Source organism: Strongylocentrotus purpuratus, unplaced genomic scaffold, assembly GCF_000002235.5.
Source record: "Strongylocentrotus purpuratus isolate Spur 01 unplaced genomic scaffold, Spur_5.0 spur5_scaffold_13, whole genome shotgun sequence".
NCBI classification, from domain to species: Eukaryota; Metazoa; Echinodermata; class Echinoidea; order Camarodonta; family Strongylocentrotidae; genus Strongylocentrotus; species Strongylocentrotus purpuratus.
In genome coordinates, this window is record NW_022145598.1 from 3,866,622 (window position 1) to 3,878,678 (window position 12,057).

Genomic DNA, 12,057 nt, shown 5'->3' on the forward strand with positions numbered 1-12,057 from the left:
CAAACGTGCAATCCATATATATGCAAGATTAGATAGTAAAATGACATCTAAGTGTCTTTGTAATATCTGTGCTTGTGGAATCAAGTTGATGCTCTTCAAAAACACTTCGAAAAGGGATTGTGCTCAAACTGACATCATTATCAAGTACTATAAATACCCTTTGTCTAATAATATGTAGTTCACTCTAATAAACTTGAATTGAACTTGAAGTTTGACTGCATAACTACACTTCACTGTACAGTGTGCAACCAATCATTTCTAATGTCCAAACCTTCATCATGCACTGAAAGCAGTATTCATCATTACATCATTAATTAGATACATGTCATCTTCATTTGATCCTGATTTAAATTTAAAGGTAATACAAAGTTTTGGTATGGGGTCATGAATTTTGTTCAAATGTACATATTGGAAGCATATATACGATCCAACAAAACACAATGATCGTTGTCGCTGTTGTAATCGAGTCTAAAGTGATGAAATTGTAGATAATAAACTCTTTATGTTGTATAGCGCCCTCTCCGGATTGATATTACTTTAGCTTTAAAGCAATGTTTCTTGACTATTCTTTTGGAAACCTAATATCAGAACTGCATATTCCGAGATTTTCATGGTCGCAGCTACCGTTATATGACCGTAGGCGCTATTTGAAATTTATCGGGAGCACCGATAAATTTCATATTAGAATATCTCGAAATCCAAAGCGTTTTAGAGCCCAATTTATTCAGAGGCGGTTTTTCGTACACAAGGTTTTACAATGATAATGAAAATTTAAACGTTATTCTCCGACCCTAGTGAAATATTCCCAAAACTTTGTATTACCTTTAATATTCATTTAACTTGCATACATCCAGGTTACAAAATGTCCACTATATAACCATTTAGCACTTTCTTTAAATACATACACTAAGTCAATGGCAGGGAAAACCGAAATAAACTAACTTCATTCAGGCTCATTAATCATCATTACACCAATGTTTCAACTGACCTCTTTGCCCACCATATTAGACTTTCATCAATTCAGCTCTATCACAAATTAGAGCAAGTTACAGGTTGCGCATGTGCAGATAAAGGACAAGGCTTGACACTGAAACAAAACGAGGATGAGTCCTTGTGCAAGCTCTTTCATGAATATTCATTTAGAAGCCACATACCTACTGGAATATACAGGTGAAGGTACATGTATTGTGCCAAAAAAGGCAACAAAAGATGTTAATCAGACCATATGATCTGACCCAACTAATATTATTAGTTTAGGAAGCTCCTCTCTCTGTCATCAAAGTTTTTCTTTGCTTTATTCCTTTCGTTCATCACCTTATTTCTTACCGCCTGCCATTCCATGGTGATTTGATGTCTTTGCAGGAAAGTGGTGCAGGCCTTCCTCCCTGGGTATGAAATAAGAACAATACATTCTAAATCCTTTGTCATCATCGATACTATCTTAGGTTATTAAATAGGAACTAGTCGACTGGTATGCCTCTGCCCTCTCACGCACTGCATTATATTGAACAAATTTGCATATTTGCACTATCAACTCATATGAAATTTCAATACTTATTATTAATTTGACTAAGCTATCTTTCAGAGTACATGAAAAGCCAATTAATGTCAATTAAGTGCACTTTCTCCATAAATGCTGGAAACTGAAGAAAAAAAGTAGAACTCCTGGAAAAAAAGTTGCATATGTGCATAATCAAATAGGAATAACAATAAATTTGACTATGCATTTTTGTAAAACAAATAATCCATGTATACACACATGCCACACATTGATATACATGTATGGCCGAGGTTCGAGATGGGGGTGGGGAAATCAAATGAGTCCTGAGTTACTTGTCATGTCCTACATGACCGTCTCACCAAGTTTAATGACATCAATCAAGTCATACTCAAATTATCGCGTAAACGAAGAACATCTGATGGATGGGGGAATAACCCCCTCCCCCCCCCCCCCCCCCCAGCTATTGCAGTGTCACTCAAAATCAAATTTATTAATTGCCAAGTCCTACTCAAAGTTTGATGATATTCCATCAAGTCATACTTGAGTTATCACGTAATTGTTCAAAACTGAAGGAGTAGTTCGCGACGCAAGATCCCCCCCCCCCCCCCTTTGTTTGTCATAATATGCCATTACCATGGCAATGCACTTTCTGCCACTGTCATCAACTTCTGCCAACACGCTGATTCCTATATACTTCGTTTGGCAGGGGTATAATAATGACTAGACCTTGAAACTAGTAAATGGAAGCTACCAAAACTGAAAGCTGGGGATCCCTGGAACTTAGTTTCTTGGAACACAATATTCTGATTTTTATATAAATTATATGCACACTTCTAATACATGCTATACCAGTTTCCTGCCCTTTAAAATGACAACAAAATTACAACTTTTCTCAACCCTTTGCCTAAAGATGCACTTAAACATAAACACAAAGAAGCTTACCTGGTAATGGTTCCCCTTGTTTGATTGCTGCAGAGAAATACTGCTTGCACTGCTTGCTTCCCTGCTTTGACCAGCGGTTGTACCTTCGGGCTGTAATGACATAACATATAAGCCTTATATACTTCTACGCTTCAGACATGTTTCACAGTTTGTCACATGTTGTGCCTACATCTATGAAAGATGTTTGAAAAGAAGAAAAATACTTTAAAACGCACAACACTCCGGTTGCAGCTTGCATGACTACCCTCCCCTGAATTTGCTTTATCTCATGAAACATAACCACGGCATCGGGACACCTACATGTACCAATTTATTTATGGGCAAAAGATACTGTAATTTAAACAGGGTGATTAATGTTTTGCAAACCTCAAATCCCCATCTCATATGATGTGGCAAAAATAAAATAAAAAATACTCAAAAAGAGCCCAGTAGACTAGATGCTCACCTGAATTTCGCAACCTCCCCATAGTGCCCCAAGGGGGAAAAAAAAGTTTGTAAATTTGCTCAGGGGCCTATAGTGTGTCTGCTCATCAACACCCCAAGGCAAACATTTGTGCCAAATTTCACTAGAATTGTTCAAAAACTGAGGAAGTAGTTCACGACACAAGATTCGACCGACCGCGCGACCGCCCAACCGACTGCACGCTGATTCCAGTATACCCCCTTCAAACAAAACGGATGGCAAAATCTCACTTGAGCATTCTGCTCACATGGGCTAAAAAATATGGAATAAATCAATCAACAAGCTGTATGCATGCGCACAGGTAGTTAGAGCCCATGTGTCCCTCCAACTTTTAAATGTCTAGGCCAAATACACCTTTACCATTACTCTCGCAGTTGCTAGATTCAAATTGTATCCATATCACACAATCTTTCAGTATTTACAATGGTTGCTGGGAAAACTTCTCATTATGGTCAGCTATAAACTTTTCCCATACAGTGTTGCGTTCCTGAGCAGATCCAATTAGTTTTACACCAATATTTGTCATATAAATGCATGAATCTACTACTTTTTTTTTTCTTCATGAATCTCCATTGTATCATATGCTGAAACCTTTATGAACTGATTCATTCTACAAGAACCAAGTTTTGAACTCATGCCTATGATTCTCAACAATACAATACAACTATGAATTCAGCACATGTGATAGTTGAACTGCAGAGTTAATGGGAACAACTCCCTGTTTAATATCAAAGCAACAATGTGCACAAAAAAAAAACACTTCGCTTTCATATTACCTGAAGACCTATCCCCAGAGGTCAATGTTGTAGTAGAGCAGCCATCCTTTGAGGTCGCTGGTGTAGTTGAGCTGCCATCCTCAGAGGTCACTGTTAGAGTTGAGTTGCCATGCTCAGAGTTCACCCGTGCTGTAGAGCAGCCATCCTTTGAGGTCGCTGGTGTAGTTGAGCTGCCATCCTCAGAGGTCACCGTTAGAGTTGAGTCGTCATGTTTAGAGTTCACCCGTGCTGTAGAGCAGCCATCCTTTGAGGTCGCTGGTGCACTTGAGCAGCCATCGTCATCAGACGCTTCAGATTCTTTGCGTGCCCTCATTCCTATGGGAAGGGAAAGACATATAAAATGCGAACATCAATAATTTGCATACACGATATAACAACAGTCAATATAAGAGAGAGAGAGCATAAACAAATTAACAAATTTGTAATAGTGCAATCAAACAAATACAAAATAAATATATACCAAACACAATGAGTTTATGAAATAAATAAATAGTAAATATCACTTGATGAACATTTTTGTTTTCTGCGTTAGGTTTGCTTCAGATTTGGGAATATGAAATGGTGCAAGTTTTTTCCATCAATATTTTGCAATTGTTTTCATATAAATGTACAATTGGGTGTATCATTTACTGGTTGTTTTGTTGCTCGATGTTATTATCCTATATGCTATCCCAATTCAAAATTATATCAGCTCTTATTTCTATTACTACTGCCTCGCTGTTATAAATCTGAACTCGAGATAATCATAAATTTGCTGTACATATAATATGGTACATTGAACCAATGCAAAATTTGTATAAATGTTTACCTACCTCCTATATCTATATGATGGAGATGACTCCCTACTCGGGTGATTTCTTGGATGGCAAGTGGGGTCTGGTAGATTGTTTGATTGATTGTAGAGGAGTGTCCCATATGCCGGTAAAATAGTTCCAAGTCAGCATCAGGCAAGTCGAGGGATGCGTAAATTGTAGACACTCTGTGCCTGTTCTTGGTGGCATTCACCGTAACGTTGGACGAAAGGCTGATGTTGTCTGAGACATTCTTTAGAGCATGCCACCCTCCAACATGGTCATGAGACATTTGAGTACAAGCGAATATGTACTTATTATCAGGTCTTATTCCTGCTGTATGCCGGATTTCCTGATCACATAGAAGTTGCACAGGTTTCACAGTGTCTCTTGGGAACAGGACTGGAACCAAGCGATTAGTGCCCTTCCCAGTCTGGTAGCATATCTTGAGCTGAGATAAAAGTTCCTGATGGGCTGGATTTTTAACTTCATGAATCTTGTCTTTCTGCATCCATACACCCTCTTCTGCATCTCTCCATTCTTCGGTTGTAAGCCTGCTGGGTTCTCCACCACGCCTTGCATTCCACAATGTCAATCGCGAGCAAGTCAGATCTCGTAACTCTACAAATGTGTGAGAATCCCAAACCAGGAACTCATCAGAGATGATTTCTGTGACTTTCTTTTGAGTGTATGTCTTCAATGCTTCAATGTCAGCCTCAAGCGGGAGCTCTGCAGGCTTCCTCAAACGCACTTGGCGATTCTTTTGGATTTCGTAGTGTGCATCCCCAAAAATCAAATTCTGGTTCAAGTCAAGAATCTCTACGAACTTGTCAATCTCAGATGCATCTTCATCTAGCCTGGATACAAGAAAACTAGCTTTAGTGATTTTGCTAGCTTTTTTCAGCACAAAGTACAAGCAGAGTTTCAGTCCTGGCTTTAGTTTGCCTTCAGTTTCATCATAAGTGAGCGTCTGGATTGCCTCTGTCAAAGATTCGAAGTGCTCTCTACTGAACATGTCTCCAGCATGTCCCATTGTGAGATCTGCAGTCCCATGAACCTCGTGTTTCTTCTTAAACTCAGTGTATAAGGTGGCAAGTCTTCTCATATCAGCCATAACTGATTTTCTTACTTCAAGTTTCTTGTCTTTTTTGGATCTGTGTTTAGTCCACAGTCGATGTCCAACATTAACTATCACTTTGTCCGTTCTACACGTATTCCCAACGTCATCATTCTGGAATCTACTAAGTATGTCAGTGACAAAGTCTGGGTGTTTTTGATACACTGGATCTTTCCCTTCCATGAGGTTTACTGGTACTCCTTCAGATGGAGTGCATATATCACCTTGGCAAACTTTCCTGTGATGCCAGAAGAAATGTGAGCTGTAAAAGCCCTTGCAGTTACTGCACATTTTAAGGTTGTCATCATTCCCTGATTTGGTAACTTTTCTTTCATAAATGGGGTTGTCATCTTTCATACGTTCTCTATTTACTTGGTATATGCCTTCCTTCCTGAACTTTGAGAACACCTTGTCTCTCTCCCGCTTTGGCAGCTGCATGGCAGATTTCACCTGCTCCTTATCCTTATGTACCAAACAAATGTGTCTCGAGAGCTTTTCACCACAAGCTTTGTTGCAGAAAGGGCATGGCCTTGATGGCTTCTTGTACCTTGTTTTCTTGTCCTCGTGTTTGTGTGTCGTTTCCATATTATCATTGGTTTTCTGATGTGGCAATTCTGGCCCTGAAAATGATCCTGGAAGGCACTGTTTATAAATCTTTGTAGGTTTTTCATCTGGTGTAGATATAACAGAAGATGGTCTCTTGCGCACTTGAACATTTCTTGGATGAATCTCAAGAGTTGCCTCATCATCACTGCTGTATTCCTCGTTGCTACCCTCCTCTGGTCGATATGTTGGATCAAGGTCAGATTCATCACTGTCAAAATGATTTTGGAGTTCACTTGATGATTTAGATAGGTTAGGGTAGATGAACCTTCTTGGGCGTGTGTACTGCTCTTCCTCATCTGAGGAACAACTTGATGGAGATACACAGTTTTGTGGATGCTCAGATTGTTCTAATCCTTTGAACTCTCCTTCGACTGGTTGGTGTCCTTGTGTCTCTCCTTGTTGGAGTCCTGGAGTCCCTCTTTCTTGTTGGTGGACCTGTGTCTCTCCTTCTTGTTGGTGGAAATGTATGTCTCCTCCTTGTTGGTGTCCTATAGTCCCTCTTTCTTGTTCGTGTCCTTGTGTCTGTCCTTCTTGCTGATTAATCTGCATCTCTCCTTCTTGTTGGTGTCCTAGAGTCCCTCTTTCTTGTTGTGTCTCCCTGTGCTGGTGGATTTGTGTTCCTCTTTCTTGTTGATGCCCTAGAGTCCCTATCTCTTGTTGGTTGACTTGTGTCTCTCTTTCATGTTGGTGGCCCTCTGTCTCTCCTTCTTGCTGGTGGACATGTGTATCTCCTCCTTGTTGGTGGACATGTGTCTCTCCTTGTTGGTGGACATGTGTATCTCCTCCTTGTTGGTGTCCTAGAGTCTCTCTTTCTTGTTGATGGACTTGTGTCTCCCCTTGTTGGTGGATTTGTGTTCCTCTTTCTTGTTGGTGGTCCTCTGTCACTCCTTTTTGGTGGACTTGTGTCTCTCCTTGTTGATGGATTTGTGTTCCTCTTTCTTGTTGGTGGTCCTCTGTCACTCCTTTTTGGTGGACATGTGTATCTCCTCCTTGTTGGTGTCCTAGAGTCTCTCCTTCTTGTTGGTGGACCTGTGTCTTTCCTCGTTGGTATATATGTATGTCTTCTCCTGTTGGTGTCCTAGAGTCTTCTTTCTTGTTCATGTCCTTGTGTCTGTCCTTCTTGCTGGTGGCCCTCTGTCTCTCCTTCTTGTTGGTGGACCTCCATCTCTCTTGTTGGTGTCCTAGAATCTCTCTTTCATGTAGGTGGCCCTCTGTCTCTCCTTCTTGTTGGTGGACCTCCATCTCTCCTTCTTTTGGTGTCCTAGAGTCTCTCTTTCATGTAGGTGCCCTCTGTCTCTCCTTCTTGTGGTGGACCTCCATCTCTCCTTCTTGTTGGTGTCCTAGAGTCTCTCTTTCATGTAGGTGGCCCTCTGTCTCTCCTTCTGTGGTGGTGTCTAGAATCTCTCTTCATGTAGGTGTGCCCTCTGTCTCTCCTTCTTGTTGGTGGACCTCCATCTCTCCTTCTTGTTGGTGTCCTAGAGTTTTCTCTTTCATGTAGGTGGCCCTCTGTCTCTCCTTTCATGTAGGTGGACCTCCATCTCTCCTTCTTGTTGGTGTCCTAGAATCTCTCTTTCATGTAGGGGCCCTCTGTCTCTCCTTCTTGTTGGTGGACCTCCATCTCTCCTTCTTGTTGGTGTCCTAGAGTCTCTCTTTCATGTAGGTGGCCCTCTGTCTCTCCTTCTTGTTGGTGGACCTCCATCTCTCCTTCTTGTTGGTGTCCTAGAGTCTCTCTTTCATGTAGGTGGCCCTCTGTCTCTCCTTCTTGTTGGTGGACCTCCATCTCTCCTTCTTGTTGGTGTCCTAGAGTCTCTCTTTCATGTAGGTGGCCCTCTGTCTCTCCTTCTTGTTGGTGGTCCTCCATCTCTCCTCCTTGTTGGTGTCCTAGAGTCTCTCTTTCATGTAGGTGGCCCTCTGTCTCTCCTTCTTGTTGGTGGACCTCCATCTCTCCTCCTTGTTGGTGTCCTAGAGTCTCTCTTTCATGTAGGTGGCCCTCTGTCTCTCCTTCTTGTTGGTGGACCTCCATCTCTCCTCCTTGTTGGTGTCCTAGAGTCTCTCTTTCATGTAGGTGGCCCTCTGTCTCTCCTTCTTGTTGGTGGACCTCCATCTCTCCTTCTTGTTGGTGTCCTAGAGTCTCTTTCATGTAGGTGGCCCTCTGTCTCTCCTTCTTGTTGGTGGACATGTGTATCTCCTCCTTGTTGGTGGATTTGTGTTCCTCGTTCTTGTTGGTGGTCCTCTGTCTCTTCTTGTTGGTGGTCCTCGTCTCTCCTTGTTGGTGGATATGTATGTCTTCTCCTTGTTGGTGCCCTAGAGTCCCTCTTTCTTGTTCATGTCCTTGTGTCTGTCCTTCTTGCTGGTGAACCTGCATCTCTCCTTCTTGTTGTTGTCCTAGAGTCCCTCTTTCCTGTTGGTGGACTTGTGTCTCTCCTTCTTCTTCTTCCCTTTGAACTTGTCCTCTGAAATGCTGAGGGGAAAAATAATTAGAAATTAGATGAATAAAGCCAAATAATGAGTAGAAACTTGTCCAAAATGTAATCAGTTTAGCTATATCACATGGGGGGCAATTTTTAGTATTAGAGGTAAAGAATTGAATCTCACATACATGACTTGTATTGCTTTGTCTATCATGGGTTACAAGCAAAAACATGAAAAGGTAAAATTTGACTTTTATCACATCTGATAATAATCTTGTAATTTCCATCATACTCTAAATTTATCAAAATTAATTTTACCTTTTTCTTCCACGGCAGTTCTCGAACTCCATAATTGTACAGAACTTCGGTCCCTTTAGATATGTTCTTTGTAGCAATTATCCACATGTGTGGATGTGACTTCATATCTAGTATCTTCATTCGGGCGTTCTCCTCCCTCCCTTGTCCATGATTCACGAGGCGGCCGAGTCTATCCCCAAAAGCACACTCATCAGTTGCATCAAGACTGTATTCCAAAGAAAAGTGTACAATATTGTATGTCATTCAACTAGATGGATGTTCGACTGCGCGCAGTCGAAAATGATGCCTCCACTATTGCGCGATTTACATATTAAGCCCAATTACATAACGTGATCACAAGCTCTTATTGCATATATAATGAGCCCTGTGACCTTTGACCTCATAACCCAAAAATCGAATTAGTTCATCATTGGCCCCTTAAGGTACATACATGGGCCAAGTTTGGTGAGAATCCGTCAATCGGTTCTTGAGATAACACGACCACAAGCTATTTATTGCCCTATGACCTTTGACCGCATGACCCCCAAATCCAGCTTTAGTGAGGATGGGATGAACCATCCAAAAGTAATATGTAGATTTAACATCTTATGTACAAATTTAACATTTTGTACACAAAGTCTGAGTGACCTTTGACCACACTAAAATGTATAGGCCTCCCTAGCTAATGCATCTACCATTCAAATTTGGTAATGATAGGACGAACCATCCAAAAGTAATAGGTAGTACACATACGGATGGACAGTGCCCGTTTCATAATCTCCTAATAGGAATAAAACGTGCAAACTTACCAGTAGCTTTGTCCTTGATGCTTAAAAAAAAAACGAAAACCAGATGATTCCTCCTCCTCACGTTGGTTGCCTTCTTGGGCAGATATAAGTTGGCCTGGGTACTCCAACAAAAACTCCCCTTTTGAGATGTCTCTTTGTGCCACTATCCCTCTTCCTGTAAGAAAAATTACAGTAAGACATCATTACACCAACATTATGGTACCTCTAAACAACGATAGTTGATTGTTGACGTCACAGCTGAAAGTCATCTTCAACAAAATATTGATTTGCAATTTATTTCGTGCAATTTACTTTCAGGCGCACATCTAGACATTGTCCCTATATACTCTATATGTAGTAAATAAGGATGTCCAGCTCAACTCAATTTGTTTTGTTTCTCACTGTTTTCATTTTGGACACCCTCCAAGAGTTGGGTTTGCAGGTCTGTACATTGTAGAGTTTGAGGAAGTAAGGATTACAAAAAGTATCCAAGAAGTGTGTCTGATTTTCTTATGCCAGATTCACTATTCTATTTCTTTTATGTTGAGATGGAAATGGCAGGAATTTATATGTTTCCAAAAATCACAGTGCCAATTGATCAGTACAATTAATTTTGTCAGAATATCTTGACAATGTGTACTCGGACAGACGGTGTGAGTTGCCATTGACACCAATATATGTTATTCGATCATACCGGTGTTTACACAATGCCATGTTCCAAACAGTAAAAAAATGATGTATGTAAATATGCCTGGTCAATCTTCGGGATAAATTGGCGGCGCACAACATGCCATCGAACAGCGCCTTCTAGAACACCAGGTATACATGTACATCCCTTTATGTTATCGTGGTAAGAAGAAATATGGACGGACAGACGGATAACCTAAAAACAGAATGCCTCCGGCACCACTTCATGTCGGAGGCATAAAACAAAAGAACTTGAGTTGAAATGAATGTGCAAAATATGCAAATTATGTTGTTAAGTTATGTTTCTGCTGTGACATCAATCAAATATTGTTGGACAGTATACGACCTAAACTTGTAGCAGCCCCATGAAACTTAATTATGAATTAAAAAATGATGTTGCTTACCTTTGTTCTCAAACAGCTTGACAATGAAGTGAGGAGGGTCCTTTTCTTTTCTGTGTATTGTGCTGCTACCTCAAGGGGGTTGGGTTTTCCAACACCACAATGTCTTCTTCTGGTCAGCATGTCTAAAAGGGTTAGAGAAAAATAGAAAATGAAGACAAGGCTATATAAACCAAGAATTATAACAGCATTTAATAGGAAAAACTACAGATGGTATTCATCAAATTTAGTAGGTTACACCGCTATGGAAGAAGGGATTACATTCCAGTAAGGGAAGTATCAAGTTCCAAAAAGGGTCCATTATCTATTTTTTGTTAGTCATGTCACCATCACCACAAGTGGCCTAATTGGGAATGATGAAATTGGGGGATTGACAATAAATTTGGCCGCTAGAGGGCGTTAATTAAATGAATTAAATGCTTGTTTCTGATTGGTTGACGTGCGCTGTTGGCTCAGCGGGTCCAGCTTCAGGTTGTGCTACCTACTTCGGTCTTTTACGCCGAAATCCTACAGAATTCAATTTTTGCCGGCTAATTTGATCATTTCATCCGCAACGGAACCCCATACTCACAAAAACACTTATTTAAACTGATTTAAATCAATGTTTTAAATCACTTTTCGATAGCGTTTTAGAACCGTTCGTTATAATGACGCATCATGATTTTGGCTGATTTCAATAGGAAAGCTATTCACTCGTGCCTGTCCTGGAAGTAGGCAGCACAACCAAAGTAATATAGCGCCGCTATCGGAGAATATCTTACAGCTCTTGTCGATCTCTCGAATTGGTCTTGGATACAAAATTTTTGAATACCCAGTGAAACTTACCAGTGACTCTTCCTTGATCTTGATGCTTGAAAAAAAAAAGCCCTAGCCCTGCAACCGCGACTCCTCACATCGCTCGTCTTCTTGGGCAAGTAGTTGCTGCAGGAAAATAAAAACATGTACATATTTTTCATATTGTGTCAGAAAAATTGTGTTAAAAAAGACTATTTGACCCTACAATGTAGATACACGCACCCGCTATCTCTTGCGATAGCGGTGCACCTACAAAGCTTCCTCTAGAACTTAATTTCCCTGTCTTATTTTTGTTTTCAATGGAATTGTCATAGATCCAGTCTTGCATGGTCTACAATCAATGAAAAAATCAGGAAAATTATTTTGACAACCCAAAAAGCATGCAAAGGTTCTGCAGATACTGCATGTTCATCGTTGGGTGTTTCGCGAGCAGTTCAACGCAGAACCCTATGCCAACAACACAAATAAACAGAAATTTTTTT

At 40.6% G+C, this 12,057-nt stretch overlaps 1 protein-coding gene and 1 long non-coding RNA gene across 2 annotated transcripts in view; both read right to left on the reverse strand.

The window, feature by feature from the left end:
- Positions 1 to 731: 731 nt before the first annotated feature.
- LOC105443899 overlaps positions 732 to 12,057 on the reverse strand; it is a 17,318-nt gene continuing 5,992 nt past the window's right edge. The window contains exons 3-5 of the mRNA XM_030982732.1: positions 3,683 to 3,841; positions 2,444 to 2,533; positions 732 to 1,385 (exon numbers count right to left, since the gene is read on the reverse strand). Coding sequence (XP_030838592.1) covers positions 1,249 to 1,385; positions 2,444 to 2,533; positions 3,683 to 3,841 — 386 coding nt within the window. The 3' untranslated portion in view covers positions 732 to 1,248. The remainder of the gene's footprint in view (positions 1,386 to 2,443; positions 2,534 to 3,682; positions 3,842 to 12,057) is intronic.
- Positions 8,628 to 11,761, reverse strand: LOC115922946. The gene is made up of 5 exons (XR_004063688.1): positions 11,606 to 11,761; positions 10,784 to 10,905; positions 9,714 to 9,867; positions 8,926 to 9,130; positions 8,628 to 8,657 (listed from the first exon to the last, which is right to left on the reverse strand). It is a non-coding gene; the product is annotated as an uncharacterized LOC115922946 (long non-coding RNA).